This window comes from Apteryx rowi, unplaced genomic scaffold, assembly GCF_003343035.1.
Source record: "Apteryx rowi isolate R43461 unplaced genomic scaffold, aptRow1 scaffold_47, whole genome shotgun sequence".
NCBI lineage: Eukaryota > Metazoa > Chordata > Aves > Apterygiformes > Apterygidae > Apteryx > Apteryx rowi.
The window spans coordinates 334709-360574 of NW_020450727.1; the positions used below are offsets into that span (position 1 = coordinate 334709).

Sequence of the window (25866 nt, forward strand, 5' to 3'; positions counted from 1 at the left end):
TCATAGACAAGTCTCCCAGTCAACACCTTTCCCTGAGTCAGCTTTCTTCTCTCTTCTGATTTCAACACTAGGAAAAGAAAGGAAAAGAAAAGTTACAGGAGCACTATCATATGTGATAATGATTTACCTGAAAACCAACACTGCACTGATATTTTAATTAATTTTTCATGCTGCATAGCACAAACTGGGAAGCAAGTGAAAGCTGCTGTGTTGAGTGGTGCAGAAGAAGACATCAGCCAGCATTTTAGTGATGAGGTAGGTAGAAAACTTAAGATGTACAGGCAGACAGCATGCAAGCAGAGATAGCCACTTTTTTTTTTTTTTCCAAATGCAACTGTTAAGTCATTAAATAATGGCAGTGGTATACTTTTCAGGCACTATCAGCATTTTCTTAAATGCCACAAACAAGAAGTTACAGGAAATATTTCTTTGCTTTAGCATGTATTCTGTTGCTCAATTGCCATTCACAAGAAATGTATCTGAAGAGACAGAGCAGTGCAAGCCAAATTACAACTGTTATATTTGGCTTTCAGTCTGTATTGGGGAGAGCAGGAGAAGGCGGTAAAGGGGGAATGACAATATTCCCCACTTGGAGCTCAGTTTAATATATACTTGCTCTTTTATACATGTTATCAGGAAACCTTTTTTTAAAAAAGGTTTACAAGGCAGATCTAGGCAATATCACTAAGAAATCTGAAGCAGAGTTTGAATTTGGATTCAGCTTTTTTTCCCCAGTTAAAACACTGTTGATTTGCCTACAGAAAGATGTGCAAAGCAGATGATTTTTTGTTTGTGATGAGGGTCCTAATTTATAACAGCTTAAATACAAAAAAAAGTCATGTTTTTGCAATGAGTTTTAATCACACTATTGAAATGCAAAGAGGCTTTCAAAACACAGGCAAATCAAGCCTTCAACAAAGAGCGACAAGGGTATCTTAAAAAAGATGTTCTGAGAACAAACCTGTACCAAGCACATAACATACCAGGTTTCATGGGAATAATTCCTTAACTAGAATGAATGAGAAATAGGCTGAGTTACACAAGGCTTAAAGAAATCAAGATCAATTCTCAAATTCTTAATACAATTCATGCACAATTTTACAATCATCTGATATATTTCTTCATGTAAAAAAATGCTTTAAGGCTAGAATTCAGTTCAGCCAAAGCTTACTTCTATGCCTATGGCAGCTTCCAGAGGTGTTAATGGAAATAGGTAAAGAAAGAATACCAAATTCTGCCACTTCAACTCCAAATCTGTCACCTTCTGTGATAGAACTGGTATGTTAAACTTTCTGCATACAAAGGGTATGCAAACAAATTCTTGAGAGTGGATTTAAAGTATATTATCCACTCAGGAACTGCACATGTGCTTTGAAAAGGCAGTTAAGTTTCTTCATGCTCTGCACACTTTTGGCATATCTATCTGCTCTATGAGTTAGAACAAAAGTACTCCTGGTTTTGTAAATTTGTACCTTGACTTCCTATAGAAGCAGCTCCATCTAGGAAGGAATACATGGGATGCATCTTCCTGATGGTCTACAGCACAAGTCATTTCCATCATTCATAAATTCACCAGAAGAAAAAATATGAGCAGACTGTTTTCTACATGGCATGTCTTCCTGGATTAAGCTTTTAAATCTAGAACAAGACATCTATAGCTCTAGGCTGCACTAACTGAATTCATAGAGTTAATTTAAGCACACGGAGGCAAGTAAAGGGTCTTAGGAATGGATTCCACAAAAAAGCAAAACAGCAGGCATCAGTACAGCAGTACAGTACCATAATTTGTTCTAATTTTATAATTAACTTTTATTATTTAATATTGAATATTAAAATTTTAATTTTATATAAATATTTCATAATATAACCTAATATTAATGTAAAATATATGCTATTAAATATAAAAATAATACTCGATTGTAATATTTATTATACAATATTATTTTGGGCTCTTAGTATGGGAAAGTAGACCTGATTAAAGGAAAAAGAAGTACTAAATGCTTCTGTAGTTGATTTTCAAAAAGCATCAGTAAAATTAATTTCAGAATAAGAAAACAATTTTTTTTTCCCTACAGTAAGATACCTTCACAGAAGGAAGTTGTATAATGTGATACTGGTGGTCTTGATCATTTGCACAAATTATTCTTACGACTGGCACCAATCCAAGCATTTTTTATATATTTTCAGTACTTACCTAGGACCAAATTATACCTTCATGTAATAGCACATGCATTTAGGAATATAATGTTTCTTTAGCTCTGTCTCTAATATGATTTAAGATTATTGTTAAGATTATGGTTGTACTGATCAGAAAGCAAGCTCTCTGGATTTAAAAAGTTCTTTGAAACTACTTCTGTCTGGGAATATGAGACATTCTAGAGCACATGAAAAAGTAGGATTTCAGATTTTTTAAGAGTTGTTTGTTTACAACAGGACACTTCTACCTAAAACCCTAAAACTAGACTGTGATCTCTTAGTTCCTTTTGACCTGAGTCCTTGTTTTCATCAGCAAAGATACCAGATCAGATTAAAAACCTAGGTTCAATTGAAGGTCCTCATTAAATAATGAACTTCTATTTTACTGCAAATTATCTTTTACCAGTGTTTTCTGAGCCACAGTCTATGTGGATGATCCTTGTTCAAAAGATCTTTGAAAATTTCAGGAAAAAAAAAATTATATATACATACCCACATATATACATGTGTGTATACACATATGCACACACATAATCCATCTCATAGCCTCAAAGAAGCAGTATCGATCAGAAAAATTGCAACTACTGCATACCACATGGCTGTGAATGTATCACATAAGTTTCTTCTCATTCTCAAGGCTTTCACAGCCTGGACACCATACCCACATAAGAAAAACCTACTGTACATCCCTCTCCATGCACCACGCTAACTAACTTCACTGTGACTGGATCCTTTTCAGCCCATGTGTAGGGTGGAAGACAAAACAAACAGAACTGCACTGCTATTTTGACTGACAGTAAAATAGCATTAATGACATTAGTGAGCTGCTTCATGGGTCTGATTCTCTGGTCATCAACTGTTCATCTTGTTTATGCTGTCTAGGCAAAGGAACAACACTGAAAGGCAGCATGCCATTTTGGGGTGACAAAATTAAAAAAATATATTTCTTGACACTTTCTTTTCCCCTTACAGCATCTTCTCCCCAAAAAACAATGACTAGATGTTTCAAACATCAAGCTTGTTTTAAACACTAGATTTAGAAATAGGCAGAATGTCATTTTACATTTAAAAAACTACACAACTACTGCAAAAAATACATTAGGAATGAACTCAAGTTAGCACTTAAATATACTTGTCTACTGTTTCTAATTTTAAYACACGATGTATTTCAAATGATCATATTAAGGACTTTTATGAAGATATTTTTACCTTCCTATTTGAGATTTCCTTTCATTCTGTCTCCCCAAAAGTTGCACACAAAGTCATTTGGGTTCCTAGATGACACCACTTAGAATAGGAAGATACAATCAAGGAAAAGGTTGAGGGCCAGGGTCTTACCTTTGGGGAATCAGCTTCTAGAGTGATTAGGAAGGGGAGCTTATGACAAAAATGTGACATGAAACAATTAAGTAGAAAATACTGTTAAATTTAGAATTTATGGAAACAGAGGAAAATCTCTCCTACAGTACCACTGTCCTTGTATTTAATATGTCCTTATTCCCATAATTGTCTAGCACAGATAAAATGTCCTGGCTTCACTTTACATTTATCTGGACTAAACTTTAAAGGGTATTCAACTGTTTTGAGTACAAGTGACGTAGATAGATAGAAATACGACCAGAAGTGATGCAATCTTAGAATATATTTTTTAAAACCAAATGTTAGTAGATTGCATTAAGAGTACTAGGCTCTTCATGTAGATATTTCCAGGGCAACGACGACCACTTCTTTTTTAAGAGGAAAGAACAAACAAGCAAGCAAAACACAACACCTGTTGTGCAACAGTCAGGTGTAGGCTGGTGGTTCATTACACAAGCATCAAGCATGCTCAACTTCATTTTCCACTGTAGTGTAACTAAGTAGCATGCAAATATTTGTGCTATTTTTACATACACAGTGAATTTGTGTTTTGAGCTCAAAATATTTTGATTGGACATAAGTAACAGGAATCCTCAAGAAATCAAATTGCAAGGTGCTAGAAATCTATTTCCTAGTAAAATATTCTAATATTTTGCCTGACACCAGTATATAAAGTATACTGTAGTAAAAAAAAATTAAAACCTTTTAGAAGGAAAGCTTGACTCCTTATCTTTTGCATTCTCTGAGGAAATCAGCAATGTCTTCCACACAGCAGTTTTTGCCATTTCATCAGAAATGTTTATCACAGATGGGTCATCTCTAGGCAAGAGTAAAAGTAAATGCATAATAAAACAATGAACACTTTGTTACTTATTAATTCTACAAAAGCCCTTGAAAATGGATAATGATGATAATAAATAAGTGCAACATAAGTCAAGAAATTATGTTAAAATTCAAGAATCCTGAACAATGGACTTAGATACTCTCCTAATGCATTTTAGCACTTTTTTAGTATTTTCCTCTCCAACAGCAAAATAATCCTTGTAACATCAATAAAATATATCAAGTGTTACTTCCAACTTATAGATGGAGAAAAATGAGGAACTGTGAAGTTAAATAATTTGTCCAAGGTCTCACAGGCCTAGCGGCTCTCAAACTGTATATGCTCTCAAACATCAGCTGCTTTTAAAACTATTTTAAAAGCAGTCAAAAACTTCAAGAAAGTCAAAGATTTAAGTGATTAATAATTCTTTTAAATGCCCCAATTAAAGAAATCAGTAGCTTTAAGCAGCCCTTTGTAAGCATGATTTATGCCGTTAGCTTTTTCTGGACTGCTCTGAGTATGTGTTTGTACACTTAGTAAACTCGGTTACAGAGTTTTTTGGGGAACCAATTTATCAATCATTGTCTTGATTCCTCTTTTTAGCTGTAGGCCTGTGACCCTTACAGTAGAAAAGGTTAGATATTATTCAGGCAGCTTAGAGCTACATAAGCAAACACACTATAGATAAATATAGGTCACACCTCAAGATAAATTAAGCTAAGTACTGCTAATATAAAATAGAGTAAAAGGATATTTGTTAATAGAATAAAAGGAAAAAAGAACAAAAAATGAACACCATAAATGTGATGCATTGAAAGTAAGAAATAAGCCAGTATTTTTCAAACACACAGAAGATAAAATAGTATACCTGTTTCCCTTAGGATACATTAGGGTAACTTTATATTAAATTATAAGAGAAGGCTACTCTAAAACTGTGTTCCTATGAACTCATGTTAATGCAGAAGTTCCTATCAGCAGACACTCCAAGTCTTTATTAAGAACTTTCTTTCTGAAAACTGTGTAAATGAGAATAAGTCCTTACAGTCATGTACCTATGGTACATGTATATGGTACATGTGTATAGTACCTATAAAACAGGTTGTCATGCTTTTTGTATCATGTATTTATTATCTATACTGGATTGATCTTAATTCACTTACTGTATCATACAGCTAGGATCTTAATTAGAATGTTTTAAAATGTATTACTGTAAGACCCTAATTTTTCTAGGGTGTGTTCCTGGTCTCTCTTGGCTCCATGCTAGAGTCAGGGTGAAAGGAGTGACCTGCTGTACATCTTCCCTTTGCATCATGCATGTCAGAAGCTAAGGTCCACTATTAACAGCCTGATCCTTCAGTCCTGTTCAAGGGAAAATTTCTAACTAGTGTGTGCTTTTCTTAGAGAATGTAGGATCATGTGGAAAGACTAGAAAGGGGTCATGAAAAACTCCACTGTATGTTTTAGTTCACCTATCTGTACTCTGCTACCAAACACATCCTCCTGACATTCACCGAGCATTAAGAATAAATATTGTGGCATGATTATTTAATTTAATTGCAACTCACCTAAAAGAGGAAAGGTATATTTTACCTGTAATGTCCTTCTRGTGGTAACTGAACAGTCCCTTCCTCTTCCATTGCTAACATACTTTGCTCTTCCTAGGAGGAAGGAATTTACATGTGAGAGATGATATGATGTTGTGAAAAGTGAAATTTATGTACTTTAATTCATTTCCTCCTTTTGCTTAACATTACGTATTTATTAAAATAAGGATACTTTTCAACTGTTCTAAATTTAAATATCTGACATTTTAAAAGCTGTATTTTAAAGATAACTCTTCACTTAATGTTATTTTCCAATGCCAAAGACAGGAGACACTTTTGTAACAATAAAGAAAGAGAAAAGTTAATAACACAGAGTGAGCAATCTGTATGGTGAATTTTAAATTCCATGCATGAGAAGATACATATTCATTGCACTGTTAACATGCACAAATTAGGAAGCTGGATTTAAGTTTCCACAGTTTTATTATTGGTAAAGTTTTATTGCAGTGAAAGGCAGTGAAATAAGACACCAAAATTAGTTTTCCCTTAAACAGTGAAAAACGTATTCTATGAGTAACAAGGAGTAAAAAGAACTAGGAAAAATATATACCAAAAATATTTTTTGTCAAATAGTTACAAATTCATGGAATCTTTATCTCAGGGACGAGGGAGAACAAAACAACATCCTTCAAGCACCATGCTCAGCCTGTAACAACCAGGGAAAATAAGTTCTCTCCATTTTTCAGAACGTAAATCTGAAGCATCTCTAAGAAATCTAGGTTTAATTTAGATTGCGTAAGATCAAGGTTTTCTTGGTCCTAAGGTCAAGGGTTTGTGCTGTTCAAAGGAAGAGTCTGGAGCTTGCCATGCCACACAGCCTGTTATGTCAGGAAAACCACAGCACCTCTCAGAAGAGCTCCACGTTACCTATAAACTTAAACTTCAGAAAGAACAGTAGCTTAATACCTAAATTACAGGCAACAGTGTGGCCAGGTGATTCTACGTACCCTCACACAATGCCGTCCAGCTCTTGTTGTAATCAAGTGAACCATGGAAATAAGAGTCCATGTATTATGTAGCAGGGCAGCTGCCAGAAGGTTGACGTGCCTTTGCGTGAACATAACCATCAAATCCTGCGCTAGACTGCTGCACTCTGTGTGTATGAAAAAGACAGGCACACACCAACCTCTTTTATCCCCTTATTAGCTGGCTTTTTAACAGTTTTTCCCTGGTGCTTCTTGGAAAGAGTGAACTAAAGTGACATTGGCTTTCCCCAAAAGAGAGGCTTAGAGAGGCTTGGCAGATGACATCAGATCACCCAAAAACCCACATGCACCACACGTATTGATAATTTGGTACTAGCTGGAAGAGTCGGTACAATTTTCCAAATAGAACATACGTCCCTTCTACACAGAAATTTATTTCCTCTAAGTTTTACTATTACAACTATTTAAAAAGTCAAAACATTTTTTTTCTCCAAATGTTCAGTCCTGTCTCAAAGAGACTTAGCTGATTAACATCAAAGTGGCTYCCAGAGGAAATATGTGAGAAGGCATATATAATATCCACTATAAATGTACAAAGCCCTAGAAAAAATGGCCTAAAAATGTAAAAACAACTTAAGTGATGAAATTATGATCCAATCAAATAAGTATCAGATCTTGTCAACTATATTTCTGAATATTCTTGTGGGTAGGATATTTCTATTTTTAAAAGCCGTGTGATAGCAACTCTCCAATTAATTCTTTAGGCTACATGTCAGAAGTTTTATTACTAGTTAATTTTGTCATTTCCAGGCTTCACAGTTTCTTAAGTTTTTGACAGTTAAACAGTTTTAATAATAGCTCCAAATATTTAGAAATGCCAAAATATGTAAAAATAACCTCTCAGCATAGACAGTGAATGAAATAAAGTAACACCAGTAGATTTTCCCAGTTTTGTTTTCTGATGCTGTGCTATCAAGCATGGGAAAGAAAGTGACATATAACCAAAACATAAGGATATCAGGGAAAGAATTCTTTTCAATAACCAGACCCACATGAAGAGGGTCCTGATTACTTTCGGTTCATCTGAGTTGTGATGACAAGAGACCTTGTGATGAAACAACTCTCTGGTTTGCTTTAGTTCAAGGGAGAAAGTAATGAACCACATCTTTTAATTTCAGTTTTACACACAGATACTACATAGTGAATAATAATTATGATATTTATCACCTAGGTAGATGTCTCAAAGAAGAAAGTAAAGTTGTAGTTCCCTGGGTTACAGCTGAGACAGTGAGTTGTCAAAGGTCACAAAAGAATCAAAAAGGCATATAAATCTAGTTTTTGTAGTTGTGTGTTTAACTTATTAGCTCATGTCCTATTTCTGCAAATCGACTTACCAGTGGGAATCCTTACACACAATTTCATTGTCCTCAGATCACATCTCAGGGCATCCTTGAAGATAAATTGCTGATTTATCCATTCACATTGTTTACTTCTTGGAATACTCTTGTATCACCAAAAGGTTATGCCTCAAGGGTCCTAAGTTTTGCAGAGGTCTTCAGGACATCGGAGAGGTCATATGCTTGGCTGTCCTCAGAGTACTCCCGCCTGAATTGACTACAGCCTGCCAACCTCTACACCACAGTGTAGTCTGCACCTTCATGTCCCCCTGCCTCCCCAGCCTTGCACAGTGCCTCTCTCCAAAAATGCTGGTGCAGAAGCATTGACATATCCTGGCACTGACATATCCTACCTACTACTCCTGCAGTTAGTGCTTCTCAATCAAGACCTGTCCTTCATTTACATGGGCCAATGATTTAGGGACACAGTATTCATGTCCCCTAATGGTTGACATTGATCAAGTAAATAAATACCAGTGACAGAGGAGAAAAACTTCAGTCCCAAACAGAAAGCACAGCTTGGTGAGGTGCTATATGCATTAGATATTTGCAAATTGSCTAGACCTGGTGAATTTAAAGAGTTGACTGCTGAAACTTCCATCACAAACTGCCCATCTTTAAGAATTTATGAAAAAGGTACTAGAAAATTAGAAGAAGGGYTGGTTTTACATAACTTTAAAAAGGATGAAAAAGAAGACAGAGACTAGGAATAGCAAACCTAGAAGCTTAACTTCAGTTTTGAGAAAAGCACTCAAATAACCATGCATACACAAACACGAAGAAAAACAAATTTTGACTTTAGTTTTCAAAATTGTTTTATATGATATTCAAACACAAAACCTAGGAAGCATGGGCTAGATGAAAATACTATCCAAGTTGCAAAACTGGTTAGAAAACTAGAGTCAAAAAGTAGTTATCAGTGTTTCACTGTCAAAATACAGGAATGTTCTGAGTAGAATTCTGTGAGAATCTGTCCTGTATTAACATTGTATCATGCCTCTAAAACGCTGCAATGTTCTCCTCAGCATCACCAGCAGGGACCACACCAGTCCTGATATAGCATCAAAATACCCCAGGCACCTGAGGGCTTTAGTATAAACACAGGTATGTCACTCCACCCTCATCTGAGTGGGTCTCAGGAGCAACCCCAGAGAATATTGTAGACATTATGCTATATGATTTTACAGCAGCATAAAAATCCGCATCTAATAGACAATTCACATCAAAGATACCATATTAGATTTGTAACCTTAAGATAACATAGGAAAAATATGAAAATACTGAAGTCTGGGTACATTTAATAAGTTTGCCTGTTGCACAGAATACTTCTTGGTTATAAAATTTTCTCTAAATGTCTGAAGGAGAAATTCATAATGTGTTACAAACAAAAATTGAAACCATGACCCACCTCTTTCTCAGCATCTTCCAGTTTCTTTTTCTTGCTCTCAGGCATCAAATCATCTAACCAGCTGAGCTCCCGTTTAGTAAAAAAGAAATCCATGAGTTTTCGGACAAACACCAAAGCTAGGACCTGTAAAAGACACATATTCAAACAGCTTGTATAGGAGCACTTTCAAAAGTGACCACGGTTTAACAGTTGGAATTTTATCCTTTAATTTGGACAGGCAGATAGCTGGGCCTTTGTTGCTCAGATAAAGCATGGTTTGGAGCATTTAACAATCATTGATGTCAGTACATAAGATATCTCTTATTTTCAATTAGTGAAATAATCAAAGAGAAATTGCCAAAGCAGCAGAATGGATTTTTCTTTTATTTCAACAAGACACAGAACTATCAGTAAAGCTCCTCTGGCAATAAATAATCTTCCTTACTGAGTGAATGTACTTTCTGTAAAATGATTAAGCACTACTCCTTAAATAAAAACATCAAGTAATTAAAAAAAAAAAAAAAAGGATCTAGAAGAATTTTCCCTAACAGAATTTACAGTTGGGCTATCCACAGATATAAATGGAGCACAACCTAGACTCAGACTTCTGGTTATATGTAGAATTTTTCTTTACTTATACAACATGAAGAATTGTGCTTGAATCTTCAGTCCAAAAATATTGTAATTACCTGTCCACAATTAATATTTTTTCTTCAATAATACCTACAAGTGAGAAGAAAATGGATTTTTAGGGTAAATAAAAAAAATATTTCATACCATCATAGGAAAGACAATGGCAGCTCTTGAAACCTTTATAATCCACAGGAGTACAAGACAACTCAGCTGAATTATAGTGAAGAGATGCACTTTTCTAAGAGGGACATGTCTCAGATAGATAAAATCTGGCTGATGCTTTGCAGGCATCCAGAATAACTTTATCCTATCAAAAAGCTGAAAGAGAAATATAAAAAATTTGCATTTTACCACCAAAATGAGCTGTAGGACCATCTATGCTGATATTCACACATTGCCTTACAATATCTTAAGGATCAGGCTTATTCTAAAGACAAAAACTGCATTTAGAAATTCAGGTGCACGGGAAGAGACTACCTCATTTACAATCATGAGCCATGAAGCTATACTAGCCCAATGGTGGTGGAAAACTCATTTTCTCTACAGTTGAGCCACCAGAGTAAGAATGAGACCCTGTATTATTTAAGTAAAGCTTAACTATTTGGTTACTCATCAGTCTCAAATTCCTTTCACTTTTAATCCTCGTTTGTCTCCCTAGATATTTCTATCATAGTTGTGCTCAGAGATCGGATTAGTCATACTCCAAGACACATCCTGCTCATAACTGCAAACCATGTTGTACACAAAGAAAATAAGTACTTTAAAATACTATTGCTAAGATTTCAAGTCAAGAACTCCGTAAGTTAGGCAAAGCCTGAATTCAAATTAAATGTGAATCTAATCAAAGTGAATGGAATCTAGTTGATCCCATTGGGTGTATGCGTTATTACACTGCCTTTCTAGCAAAATCAAAAATTTTGTTTTCCACTGAGCTCTGCTTGCTTTAGAACACACAAAGGTGATCTCTGCTGCATCTCTTCAGTCTTTATTTCCGATGAATTAAGCCCCTTTTTTTTCCAGTTCACTTCACCAGACACTTTATCCCAGCCTGCCCCCTTTTCTCCTATTGCACACAACAGGAGATATTCTTCACAAAAACACAAAAAAAGGGAAAGCCAGAAAGACAACTGCAAAGCCATTAGGAACACACATGAGAGGTTCATGTTTTTCAGACCTATTTGGCTCCATACTGACCCAAAGCAGTCACAGAGTTAAGGTCCACTAAGCCTTCAAGCTGCCAACTTTGGGTCAGCTGCTATGGCTCAGTGATGATGGTAGATGTACCGCTTTTCCCAGGAGGCAATAAACCATGCTGTATTCACACAATTTTCAGGAATTTGAAGTTTCAGGAATTTTTATTGGGCATGTGCAAAATGCATTTCTTAAAGGCTTATAATTTGGCCATATTTGAGCAGGTTTTTTTTTTCCCCACAGAAAGAGCAAAAAGCACATCCTCCCACAAAAGTCATCTTATCAAACCTCAATTCCTTGTCCCAACCTGGAGGAGGAAAAGGCGGGGAGGGTGCTAACACTTTTCCAAGTAAAGATAGCCAGATTTTAGCATGTTTTAAAAACATTCCTCCATATTGTATTACCCCATAGCCCTGTTCAGAGAAACAGCTGAATCATATCAAGTTAAAATTATCTATAAACCTCAGTAAAAGCCAAACTACACTTGTTAGAATTTCAACCCAAAAAGATTAGAGCTAGGCAAGGTTATAAAAGAAGAGTCTCTGAATAGGAAATATCAGTCAAAAATAAGAGATATTTGCAGCTTTGCCTATAAATAATAAAGAGAGCAAAAAAACCCACAAGACATTTTTAACTCACAATCAAAAAATTAAATAAACTGAAAGAAACAATCAGGCATTTTCTTTGCTCTCTGTATTTGACAGCATTTTGCATAGTGTCAGTTAGTATTTTTGTCATGTGATTGTTCTTTCTTGACTGTCTGTGAACGTATATCAACACCTCAACTTTCAACAATGAACAAAGAAGCACTAGAAATTTTGAGTGTGTTTGTGTCAGAAGGGCAAAGGATTGAACAGCATGCCATTTAACACCRCAGCAGTCTGGGAGAAGTGGCACCGTCACCACCATTACTAAGCCTGCCCTGAATGCGGCAGTGCTGGCCTGGGCCAGGGACTCGTACCTCAGGCCCCTGCAGGACGGCTGCTCTCTCGCTAGACCTGCCCTTCATCCCGGAGGCCAGAAATTAAGTAGCACAAGACTTGCTACAGTTCCACTTCCCTACCTGAGGCATTTATTTGTACGGTAAAGATCTTCAAGATCTCCACTATGTTCGTTTTAGGCCAGTTAGCCAAAAGCCTACTATAGGCAGGGTTCAAGATCAAGTTTAGCACTACAAAGGCACTAACTTGAAAGCTGAAAAGGCAGCAGGCAAGCAAGTGAACAGGGAGACACGAGAGAGGGAAGAGACCCTGATGGTTGTTACAGAGTTTTTAGGCTCAGCCAAAATTCCCCTGACATACCAAGGGAGAACAGAAAAATCAGCACCTAAAAAATAAAAATTTGGAGCACATTACCTAAAGGGAATACTCTATTTAGACAGAATCCATTCTCTTTTTTAAATGAGTCCCTTTCAAGAAATTAAGGTTGGCAACATTCCTTTAAGATTATACACAAAAGAGAATAAAATAATGTAATAAAAATAGTTACACATTCTAAAGCAAGCATCAGTAAAGCACGCTTCTTAAACTCATTTTACCTGAATTCCCTTTAGAGATGAAGCACCCATGTAAAGAAAGACTCCATAAAGTACTGGCATAGGAATAAACTGCACAAACAAGCAGAGAAAGAAAGAGCACATTAAATATCATTTAACAATATTAAGTGCTTGTAGAAAGACATTCTGAACAGTTGAAATTCGAAGTGCCATATGCCTGCATTAATCAGACAAGTGTAAATTCATAGTTACTCAATTACAAATTAATAATGTTACTCAGACTGTAAAGCAAAGGAAGAACCTGGCTCTACAGTTTTCTCTCTCTCTCATGGACAGTTAGTGTACTTTATTCACTATTAATAAAATTAATAGAACCACAAGAAAAATAAAAGTGTTTGATTATACACTTAAATGCTGTACTTAAAAGATTGCTCAGGAGAGCATCTGAACAATAGAACTATAATTCTCAGAAAAATATTGAAGATACACACAAAATATTTCATATTGCTAAAGGAAATGTTCTGTGCTGTAGGCATTTAAAAATAGTGTATGACTTTCACGGAATAATTTTGTGAGGGCATCTCTAGTTTAAATGCTCAGGCTCTCAGTATAAAGTGTGTAGGTAAAGGAATATTTCCATAGATAAATATCTGTTTTAAATACAACACAAAAAAGACGTGTTTGTTAGGAAGGTTTTATAGTGCACTTAAAAAAATATTCCTGAGAAGTACAAGTTTTAGGGCTTACTCCCTTCTCTGTGAAGTCTAAATTCTGTACAAGTCTAAATTCTGATCTTATTAAAGCCAGTAGCAAAACTCTCACTTATTTTACAGAGGCCAGATAATTCTTAATAACAATAATAAGCATTATGTATATAGACAGCATTGTATATACATATGACTAGACACCTAGTTTCAGGACACTGGTGAGCAGCATCGACCATGTAGGCAGCATGAGAGAGCTTTAGTGTTCATTTCCAAGAAATCAACTACAGAATGTCTCCTAACTGTGAAAATGTTTTTAAATTATCCAGAAATCACAGAATGTTTTTAAATTATCTAGATAAACTTACTTACTGGTATAATTTAGCAAGACTGTTTCATGACAACTTGCCATGAGCCCAAAGTATAAAAAAGGGGGAATCTTGGTTCGCTGCAGGTCAATGGCAGAATTCYCTTTGACTTCAGTCAGGCCAGAATTTCATTACAAGATTTTTGTTTCAAAAATGTTAGCTATCCCTAGCCATTTTGTTACGCAAAATGAGAATTCCAATATGGACTACCATTGTACAATATTACGCTAGTTAGTAATGTACCTGGAAAGGGCAAGTAGCTCATTAAATAACAGTAACAGTGAAATTTCTGTGCAGTGCAGTATTATTTAGCTTTTCCTTATTTTCCCAGATTACCTTCAGGATACTTGTCAAAAAGACAGATGATCCCATAAGGACAAAAATCATGAGCCCTGTGACTCTCTGCTCCCGRATTCCAAGAAATTTTGGCTGCTCCCCTGGAGCGGAGCACTCTGATTCCAGTTTTAAGCTATTCACGTGGGAAATAGAGAGGACCGTGGCAGCAACAAACCATGGCAATCCCATAATGGAGCACACTCCAAGCATGACTGCCACCATGAGTAAGTCAAGATGGTATCCACATCCTTTCTGTTAAAAAAATAGTGACAGCAATAAGAAATAAAATGACATCTGAATTAAGGAGAACACTCACAATAGGCATTCCTAATGAACAGTTACAGACAATTTAAAAAATTCTGTCTTGTAGAAAAAAATAGCTTTCTTCTTTGTATTATCGAGGCTGGGTCAGCAGTAATGACAAACTGGTTACCTAAGGGGAACTCCTGCTCCTTCAAGTGTAATTCTTAATGTTTTTAGACTTGCTCCAGTTTGAGTAAGTGTACATATCATAAATCCACTTTAAAATTGGGACCACAGAGCTTTCCTCACAAAAAGAGTTACGAAGGAAATTAATTCAAAAACATATATGTTCTATAAGAAGTCTAAGAGATACTAGTAAGACAATGGAAAACACATATATTTTCTGTTTTAACTAAACCTTGTCTGTGGATAAGAATGGATGCTAGTCAGCAAAACTTTCAAAAGTGCAGCCAACTTCCCACAACACTGAATTCAATTTAAAAAAAATTTAGTAGGACATCCAAGCATCCCTACATAGAAGGATGAAAAATATCTACTTTGATTCTTCCCTATATAAAAATTCTTAATTTAACATTTACAAAGTCAATTCATGCAATAAATGACCATAAAGCTACATCTATCCTTGTAAARTTTTTATAGACTGTAAACGTGTGGTAGTAATAACTTTCTTCTAAAGCACTTTGACCCAATCCAAGAACAGGCAGCTAGAAATTAAGAGAAATTAAGCTATAATTAAGCTATACATTAAATTAAACAACAAATTAATAATAATCAGGTACTATGTTTTACTGGTTTACATATTCAATACTTAAGTAATACCATAAACATTAATTTGAAAAGTCATTACAAAACCTCTGGCATTGGACCATCTCTGTGTTAGTCATATACTCTGTAAATTTACCAACATGAGGATGTTGCTTTGATTTTGGGTAGTGGTTGATAAAACCTTTTGGTCAAACCTTAGATACATTCAAAGGAAGACTGCAAATTCAACCTGCATTTGACAATGACCAATGATCTGCATAAAGTTTAGTCATATAAATGTTTGTTATCATAGCTGGAAGGGATTTTTCTTTTCTATTTTAGTAAGTTTCCAGGAACATCACACAGCTGCAAGCAAGAGCTCACGCTGTTTTTCTTTAAAAAGTCAAGATAGTGGGTTATCTCCATAAAATTTTTCAATATGGCAACCAATCCAGTGTCACGGTCTGATGAGGCAGTGATGTTCGTGCAAACAATATGAATATGTTGAACCATAATTTTGCCTGTAAACCCATGCAAATGCCTTTTGACATRAAAAAAGTAACTAAACTAAACTTGGAAGGATTTGCTACAGAGACTGCCAAAAACTGAAATGTGCACTATTCAGAATTTGCTATGGGAAGTATAAAAAAAGAGGGGGAAAATGAGTTGGAAGCAAACAAATCATTTCTTTCTGAAGACAACTTTTATTTCTAAAATGGGAAGTGTCTGGGTTTATGAAAATGTAAGCCACATATCAAAATGAAAATGCCATCTTAATTTACTTACATTATTTAAAAAGGGAAATTCATATAAAGCAAAAGAAAATGAAAAGAATCAGCTCTAGCAACATTCTCTCACTCCCCAAAAGTGCTCGAGTCTTACCCAAAACACATCTCGACAAACTCAGAGACGTGCCAAACAAAGATATTAGTTATATGCACAATGCACACAAAGAAGGAGTTTAATTCTAAACCCTAACAGAGACACCTTTTTTTACCTTCTGACACATTTACGAGGAATGTATCTGCTAATGCATACAGAATCCGAGAGCTTTTCCTCACATTCATACATGATCTGAGGAACCTGACATATGGGAGGAAAAGGAAGCATAGCAACAGGTGATGCTACACCAGACCCCAGCAAAACTAAAACGCAGCAAGACAAGGGGGCAGCCAGGAGGACCATCTGACTCCCAGATGCCAGTGCTGAAAAAACACATTCCAAAGCTTGGCAGCAAATTCCTGCATCTGTCAAGTTAACCACATGCAATGCTATGGATTGACATGAAGAACCAGGCTGACAAAGAGGGCAAAAAAAGAACATATCAAATGTCACAATCATCCAAGAAGAGGCAGTGCAAAGTGAAGGTTGCAAATGCATTTGCTAAAGCAACTTGGGATTGGATTGCTGCTTATTAAAAGTATGTCAAAAAAAGCCTAAGCTCGCTGCATATACATGTAGAGAAACCTGCTGTTAGATTTTGCCCAACAGTTTTTCAAAGGGGTGATGTCCCTTTTTCTCTCTCCATCTGTAGGCATCTAAAGTGTTAGAGAACAGAGCAGGAAGTTGTCCTATGGCATTTTAAGAACCCATTGTGCCTCTGTAGTTCACTTTTATTCTTCTCCCTTGTTTAAGAAAGGAAGGGCAGGCAAAAAATGGATGGGAAGAACCACAGAGAAAGATGGAGGGAGAAAAACTTTGTATCACAAAATAATCCTGAAYAGCTTTTCAAAATTCAATCTGGTAGAAAAAAGCTGTCAATATCTGAAGAGATAATGAACATTATGATACTTAAGGAAACAAGTAACTTCCAGATTTTTTTTAGGTGAATGCATCTAATACCTCAAATAAAGTATGGTCTAGACTGCTTTCTTGATTCAGAATCTCTGTTCCAAATCACAATATTAAAGACTTTCACAAGGCAGAGAATTTCTGACACGGGGCACAAGTATTATCTAGACCAATACACAAAAAACACAATTTAAAGGACTGCTAAATAACACACAGTAAATTAACCATCTTTGAGTAGATGAAAGTAGAGTATATAATCTGAAGCAGAAAATGAAAGTGAAAATATAACTATTTGACTGAATACCTTTAGTTTGTGTTCTTTTCTGTTTATAATGACAGCTGTGATCTGCTGGTCCATAAAGATAAGGATCGTACAAAGCAGGGCTGGAATTACAGCAGCTATCACTGTCCACCAAGGATTAGGCCCCAAAGGAGTAATAAACCAGCCACGATCATCTCTGGTGGGCTATAAAAACAGAGGCGTGCACAATCAGTCAGAACTCTAAGGATTATTAATATTTCAACTTCACAAGATTATACTGTACACAAAAACATCACTAGGACATGATTTGCTTTAAAATTAATAAACAATCTCTTTACATAAGACCACAGAAAAATGCTAAACTTAATACAATACCACAAAAGAGAAGGCATATACAAGAAAAATCATCTAGGACATTGCAGACTTGGTTGTATTCAATACAGTGAGCCAAGATCTCAGAAGGAGCCTCAGAACATTACAGTAGCCTGGGATTTGGATAATTTCAGTCAGTTTGGCCCCCGCATAGAAGATGCAAGGAAGCATGAAGGATCCTCAATTACACGGGTCACTAATCACAGAGCTGGTACTGTATTTGGTGCACACAAAAAATCACAACAGCATCACTACTCCCTGATTATAAAAATATGATAAATCCACTATAGCACACTATGTTATCAAAATAATAAGACAAACAATAAAATTACCTTAAAAGCATTTGGAACCTGAAGCTTTGGTGATGGGATCCCAATGGCATAGTCAATTAAAACCATGGACAAAATAGTGAGAAAGACAGCAAAATCACTGACAACAGATCGCACCTGTGAATATCAAGAGAAATGACAATTTTAACAAAAACATTCATGTGTGATTTAGGACTTGTTTCTCTTTACAGTTTCAAGGCATGTTTTGCTTACAGCTAAAACCATGCTTACACTAGTACAATTTTGTAACAGAGAAAAGACACAAAGTATCTTTTACAGACAGAGTTCATGCTTACACATAATGWCAACTTTTGAGTTAACCAAATTGCACACACCTTTGTTGGAAAGTATCGACTAGTTTTGAACTGCTTCAGTGTGGATGACAGGGTTACTGTAGAAAAGAATAAGATGACGGACCAGAAGAGAACATCTGGAACATACGGGCCATGATGACCACAGGCTCGTCCAACAAACTCTCCATGAAGCTTCTTACATTCCTAACAGGGAAAACAAAGTAGGAGTGTTCTAAAAAGTCCATATTTATGCTGCTATTTTCTCTCCTATTACTTTCCTAAATTACAAGCAAACTAGCCTGCATTACTAAAGATAGTAAAATCAGTTTTAGATACTTAATCTTTTAAAAATTAAAACTCCTGATATTTGCAGCTGGACTGTATGGAAAAGTCTCAAACCTTATGACATTATGAACAAAAAGTGAAAGTTAAAAATAAGCTTTCTTCATTTCAGAATGAAGCACATATTACATGCGCAAGTATCTCTTCATAAAGAATCCCTTTTTTAAAAACAGTATTTAATGATAAAAATCACTGAGCTATAACATAAATAAAATGTTTAAAATACAATCAGATTTGTTTCAAACAGTTCAAGTACATTCATTTATTTTCTGTTTTCAGATATACTTCCTAATTCCTCCTAAAAGAGGAAGGAAAAGTTCCAAGGCACCAAGACARAGGCTGCTCCTGGTGCATTGTCAAGAACTGCTACTTTGTTTTAAGCCGGGCAGTTCAAGGAGGAGTTACTTGGGTATAGATATTAGCCTAAGAAGAAACCAAAACATTTAATACCACATGGGGGCAGCACATTCCATAAAATTATCTTTTCTATAAAGTGATCTGGTAAAATGCAGCAAACCTCCAAAATCTGTAATATTAATTCTATCCAAAACAATTTATGATCAAATATGCAAATACAGTAGAATAAATCTCTAGTATTTCTCCAATACCTTCTACTAGTTGTTTAAAGACATGCTTGTTCCAGTATAACAAGCAGAGAATATAGTGCAGCTATAAAACTGTGAGCTACAGTTTCTGGACTCCCAATACTTTCCTTCTCCTTCCATGATGTCTTCCCCCCCCCCCAATACCCCATATTAAGCAAAAAAACCCTCAGCAACCAGAATAAGAGATTCCAGACAGCAATATCCTGCCAGATCAGGATCTTYTGCTATCAAATAAATCGTGTCATTGACTCATCACATTCATGGCTTGACTCTGTATGAGAAACATTGGCTTTGAACAAAGGCTGATTTGAAAAAAATGTAGTTGCTATTTGATGACTATGAGACAAAAGGCTGTAAAACATTTTATACTGGCATAGCAGTAAACCTGCGGTAAATATGATGCAGTTTTGCCTGGAATAAAGGCATTAGGTGGAAAAAAAGTAGTTTCAGGAAATCCAGAAGAAATTCTCAAGATTTTGGGACATCAAATGGAAAACCGGTCCTGACCTGAGCTAGACCTTTGATGCTCRCACAGCACAGAGGTGATTTTAATCATGTAAGAATACGCATCTACACACTTACTGAAATAGATTTTGTTAATATTAACACACTGATCACACTCAGTTTGTCCTAGATAACTAAAGAAATTCTGGTCTTTCTGTGGTCTTTCAGAGAAAATGCTTGTCTTCTTTCCTGACCAATCTGGGTTTTAGGAAATAACTTAAACCTTATAAACCAGACATAAGAAGCAACAGGAAGAACTGAGCAACAGATAAGAGAGTGGAATTAGGCTGACCAAATTATTACAGACARCTATGTCTGATCTTTTAGTACACCTCTGTAGAACACCAGAATTGAAGTTTCCTGATGATGTTTTCAAAGAGTAAATATGTACAAGTAGGAAGAAATTCAGATATTTCTTTGACAACCATAGAGACTCATGGGAAAAGTTGTTCAGTTATACTGTTACTCATGTAAACTCCAGTTTTGGCAATAAGCTTTTGAGGAGAAGTTTTAAAGGGTTTTATATAATTCAAGCAGGTCTTTTACATTTATAGTTAAAACAAAATCTGTTATTTTAAATCTCCTCAGCTGCAAATGTACTCTGAAAAACACTGTCAGAGATCTGAGAAAGTGAGAGGAGGAGTCTGCCCCTGCACAGATGCTCTTAGAGTGTGCTGAAATTTTGAGAATATTCATTCTAGATTGCTGGAATCCCTCAGGCCAGCAGTTCTCAACTTTTTCTGTGCTGTTGCCACACCAACAGAGGTGAGGAGAAGTCCTTACTATCTAGACATAGCAGCCATGGACGACAGTTCCTGCTTTACTTGTGAGAGGAAAGCACCCGTTCTTCTGCATTCCTGCCTTTGAAAGAAAAAGTAGTATCCACTGAAGATGGTCCATTGGATTGGCAYTGTAAAGTTTCATTTGGTTATGCCAAGGAAGGTGTTAACTCCAATTTAGTTTTGAGATCTCCTCTAGTTTTGTGTCTTTTGTACTGAATTCTCTTTGGCTTYGTAATGAAATGATCTATTTGTGAAAAAAAGTGGTGGCCTCGTCTCAGTATGCCATTTTTATCAAGCTGTAAAGGTTGCTTTAAAGATGGAAAATCTGAAGCAGTAAATTCTTTAAACCTAGTCAAAGCAGTGTACCATTTAGAAACAAGTTACATATGCAATGTCTCCCAAGCTATCTGTAATTTGTTCCCCCTCCCTCCCTGGAAGAAAATTTACATAACTGAGTCATAAATAACACTGAAGGCCTAGATAAGAGAGAAATTTGGTCAGCAAACAGAAGTTTTACAACATTTCTCCCCTCTCCTCTCCACTATAGCCTGAAAAGCTGGAGAATGTTTTAGGGGAAATAAAAACTTCTGGAGTCTTTCTACCCAAGGAAACTTTGGTTTTGCCATCTGGCAGAATTTAGGACAAATCCGTTGTCACTTGATGTGTTCAGATCTCAGTCAAACTCTAGTGCTAGTGTGTCAAGAAGTTTTCAAAGCAGGGCACAAAATGTACATATTTGCTTTAACATGTACTATCAAGAACTGTGTAATATTCTAGCAAAAGGCTTACAAAAGGAGATAATGCTACAAAGTCCACATCTTTGCTCAGTGAAGTATCTCATAAGCTTTATTTGAACAAATATTATCAGATAGAACAGAGTATTTTTTTAATATAATATTTGCTGCAGTAGGACAGACAAAATTATTTATGCTTGTGCCTTTATTTACTGGTCCGAATATTTCACTTACTGACACAGTTAGGTTCCCCCATGGCACATCAGATGCAGAAATATTGTAGTCATGCCAGTATTGCAAGGTTTTATTGCTAGGATGTTCTGGTTCCACACAATTGCATCTGAAAAGACAAAATAACATTTTTTTCTTTACTAATAAAAGATGTATCAGATATGAATCCAAATTATTTATCAACATTATGACATATTAAAATTGTGCCCTACTTTGCCATATAATTTTAGTTTAAATTAATTCAGTAAATGCATGCTTTGAAGCAGTTTGTAGTTCTGTAGCTAGTGCTATTACTAGAGTATAATTTGCTGTGAAGTGTGTATGCATATATAGTACGTAATATGACATATATAACCACTCTGCACCATAAGTTTTTCCCCCTGTTTTGTTCTATTCTACTGACATCTCTAGGTTTCACCAAGAGCACAGTTCATAATACTGAGAATGTGCCAGTGCTGTCCCACTCCCTAACACCTAAACTTTCCTCCATAGAGATCGGATGCTATGCACAGCTCTAGGCCGATACATATCTCAAGTGCAAACTGTATTCTGTCCCTTTCTCTTTCCTAGAATGTCTTTGAATGAAAAACTGCCTAACTCCCCAGCCAACTATCAGGGCTCTGCAAGATCACCAGCACTTAAAGCTCTGTGTGCATTGTTTTTCCTTTCCCCATAACTGATTTAAAAGCATGCTTTTCATTTTAAATTGTGCATTTTAACATACAAAAGGTTAAGAGGCAGTGTGGGAGGACAACACTTCACAGGCAATTTAAAATCAAAATTAAGTCTTTAAATCCTCTGAAGCAATTGTGGGAGGCTTTTTCTATGATAAGGCCTTCAAATATGCAGGATACTCTGTAGGWTCCAAGATGCCAAGTTTGCTTTGCAATTCTCTCTAAATTAATCCTGCTTTAAAAATCTGTGGTACTATCTATCCTGCTATCATTTTAACTAGCCTATGATGGCTGAAAAATAATGCCGTAATCCCCTTTCAGATAAAGCTTTCAGGAGTAGCTGGGAACAGGATAACTTCTGACCATAGAGTTGAGAGTCTTTAGGCACACATTTGCATTCCAGCTCTAGAATATCACTTTATTCACTTAGCTAAGCCACCACTTTTCTCTGTGGCTGTTTATCTTTCCACAAAATGAGGATGAAAATTCTTATTTAGGTTTGTAATATTTTCCATATATGAAATTCTGCCATCTGTATTATGAGTACAGGACAGTGCTACTGTATTTCCATTACAATACACCACAACTGCATTTAATATATATACACAGAGAGATGCAGATTGTCTTTGTGCAACTCTTTGGTTTTATTTTAAATGCAGCTATTTATAAAAGAAATAAAAAACCCTTACAGCCCATGAACAAGAAACAAAAAAAATAAAGCAATAGCATTCAGAGGAATAGAGGGCCTGAGCCAAAAGACACTGAAGTCAACTGGATCTGTCGAGCAGACTTAACATGCTTTGGGATCAGGCCCCAAGTGCAGAATGAATGCATGTTCAAAGCATAGTTAAAAATATTACAAAATGGGTTAAATGAAGCATGTCACTAACAGTGAGTTAAAGTAGCATAATAAAGTCAATACACAGTATGTCTATGTTATTGCAAGGGGACATTTGACGTTCATGCAACAATACAGATGTGGCTGTTTCAGGTTACTATTGTTTCCTGTGAACACAGAAGCTCCCTGCCCCCTTTTGTCCATCGCTGATCGCAGACTGGCCAGACGCTGGGTAATGGCCCATTGGGATTTGATTACAGTAGGCCAAGCTGATGTGGGCTGTTCAATCACAGTCACTTTCCCGCTAGAAGGGAAGACTGTGCATGTCACCAACACTATATTATATAGCTACACTTGCTGCAAAATGCAAAGTTACATTTAAACATTAGAGAAGCTATTATTTTCTAGTTCCTTGCAGTCAGAAACATGGCAGTTGAAGCTATGACTTAATATAGCTCAAGTAATTCACCTTCGATGAGATCCATCACACTGTTTATTCCTATATCAATACTGCTTTCCTCCTTTGCAGGGAATTAGCATTCCAGTCTAGCCTTTACCAAGTTTCATAGGCATTTACTGATGGCAGATCATTCATCCACAAATTATGTGTGAACTCAGCCCATAAAGACCAAAATCTTCATCCTGCACCATCAGAGCTTATGTCACTGAATGGGTGCAAAATTAGACCCTAACTGTAAAGATCAAATCCTGTATTTTAATAGAGAGGTAAAATTAAAATCAAAGTAGATTGTTCACTGTGTGAAAAGTGAGCATGTTGCAAATATCTTGGTTTATTTAATACCATAGGGAGAGAATAATTATGAAAAGTGCCTTGATGCTGAAGAAGCACTAAAGGACACAGTAAGGTATTTCAGTACTACCTCTTCAAACAATGTGCTCAGTGTACAATGACATTTTATCATGGTATAACTGTCTTCCACCAGCATGCTAATTGCCTAGCACTATAGAAAATGGAGATATTAAAACCTGTCCAGCCTAGAAAACACAACTGGAGGTGCCATTCAGTGCCAGAACATAAATTATTAGGATTAACTACCGCAAGGTGACATTTCATAGCAGATGTAATTGCTGCAATAATGACTATTTCCCAAACACAACTGACCTGCAAGGACAAACTTGCATTAGCAAAATAAGGCTTTCTACTTTAATCTTTTTAAACTGTTAGTCCCTGTCATTTTTTACTCTAATGGAGAGGGTCAGCTCTCAGGACAAGAAGTAAAATACACTGAATTGTGAACAACTAAAACATATTTCTATTTTCTTGATAAAATTCTTACGACTGGAGTAAGTAAAAATTTACTGCCTCTTAAAGGTTCAAACGTTCTTAAGTCCATATGCTTGTAAAGTTGTTTAAAGTGCTGAGCACCTGCCCAACATAAGAGATCTATTTGGAGTTTATGCTCCTTTCATACCAAGCAGCAAGAGACTATACGTACACCTATAATTATGTTCTCATATTCAGTTCCAAATACAGTAAGAACTGAGCAACATTCTCCCATGCCTTTCAGTCATAAGGAGTCAATCATCTTTGTTATGCTAAAAGATACAGAATGATTGATTATTTTTAATTCTCCTTCAAGCATGGCTAGGAAGAAACAACAAGGAAGAAACAACAATTCATGTCTAAAACAAAGGCAGGAAAGAACCTGACATGGTCATCGTGGCAAAAATATAGGTGTCATTATAGTAAAAAATAAACAACAAAAATCTCTGGTGCCAATCTCATGTTATACATGTTTCATCAGAACAATGACAGAACAACTCTTTTTCACATCCTTGCACTTCTGGCCACTGCAAGACGTTTTGAACTCCTGGGAACAATTCAGATGTCTAAACATGGGTGCCTAGTGCCATTTTAGATACCCCATGGTATCTGTGACACCCGTGCTGAATTGGCACACATGTGAGAGGGTTTACAGGAGACTCATACCTCTGTGAAACAGCAGCTGTAGGCTATGATATCTAAAGTGGCCCTAGATACCAGGTGTAGGTCATTCCCTTCTATATCTAAAATGTCCTTATGTTGCAACAAGGCAGAGATTGGTGGAGCTTGCAGCGAAGAAGCTTTCTTCCAGGGTGTTCAAACATCCAGTACAGCCTACCAGAAAGTGCCTTATAAAACTGGCTGACTAAACCATTTCAGACACGACAATCTCCAATAGACACATGAGGACTGTCTTAAGAGTAGAACTGACAAAAGGAGAAAGTAACAGGAAAATAATGGCCCTAAGCTGCTAGCTACAAAAATAACCAAAGTAAAGAGTCATTATGGCCTTTATACCTTCCAACGTGTTCAAGAAATCATTGGTAGATCAAGATGGGGAACACAGGCAGATGAGAAAGAATGAGTTTTACAACTGGCTGATGCACTGTGAGCCTGTACCTCTCTCTTTCAGAGAAGGATGAAGACTTCAGTCAAATCTTCAACACCAATCAGACTGTTAGAGTGGAGATCTTGATGTCACCCCCTTCTCTTCTGTGTCCTCCTAACCTCCCCACATTTTTTCCTCATTTTTCCTAGCTCTTTTTGCTTTTGTTTCATAAGTCTAAGTTTCATAAGTTTCATAACTTGAGGTAGCCATTGTAACTTCACTGTGTGCAACATTTCCTACACACCGTGTCCTGTTTTCAAAGTACAAGCTAGGATTTGACAAGAGCAGC

At 36.1% G+C, this 25866-nt stretch overlaps 1 protein-coding gene across 1 annotated transcript in view; it reads right to left on the reverse strand.

The window, feature by feature from the left end:
• SLC4A10 (solute carrier family 4 member 10) overlaps positions 1-25866 on the reverse strand; it is a 124738-nt gene continuing 98872 nt past the window's right edge. Inside the window, exons 15-25 of the mRNA XM_026077993.1 lie at positions 21676-21781; positions 18517-18678; positions 18185-18298; positions 17523-17684; positions 14420-14671; positions 13054-13122; positions 10470-10643; positions 9714-9836; positions 5969-6036; positions 4258-4374; positions 1-67 (exon numbers count right to left, since the gene is read on the reverse strand). Coding sequence (XP_025933778.1) covers positions 1-67; positions 4258-4374; positions 5969-6036; positions 9714-9836; positions 10470-10643; positions 13054-13122; positions 14420-14671; positions 17523-17684; positions 18185-18298; positions 18517-18678; positions 21676-21781 — 1414 coding nt within the window. The remainder of the gene's footprint in view (positions 68-4257; positions 4375-5968; positions 6037-9713; positions 9837-10469; positions 10644-13053; positions 13123-14419; positions 14672-17522; positions 17685-18184; positions 18299-18516; positions 18679-21675; positions 21782-25866) is intronic.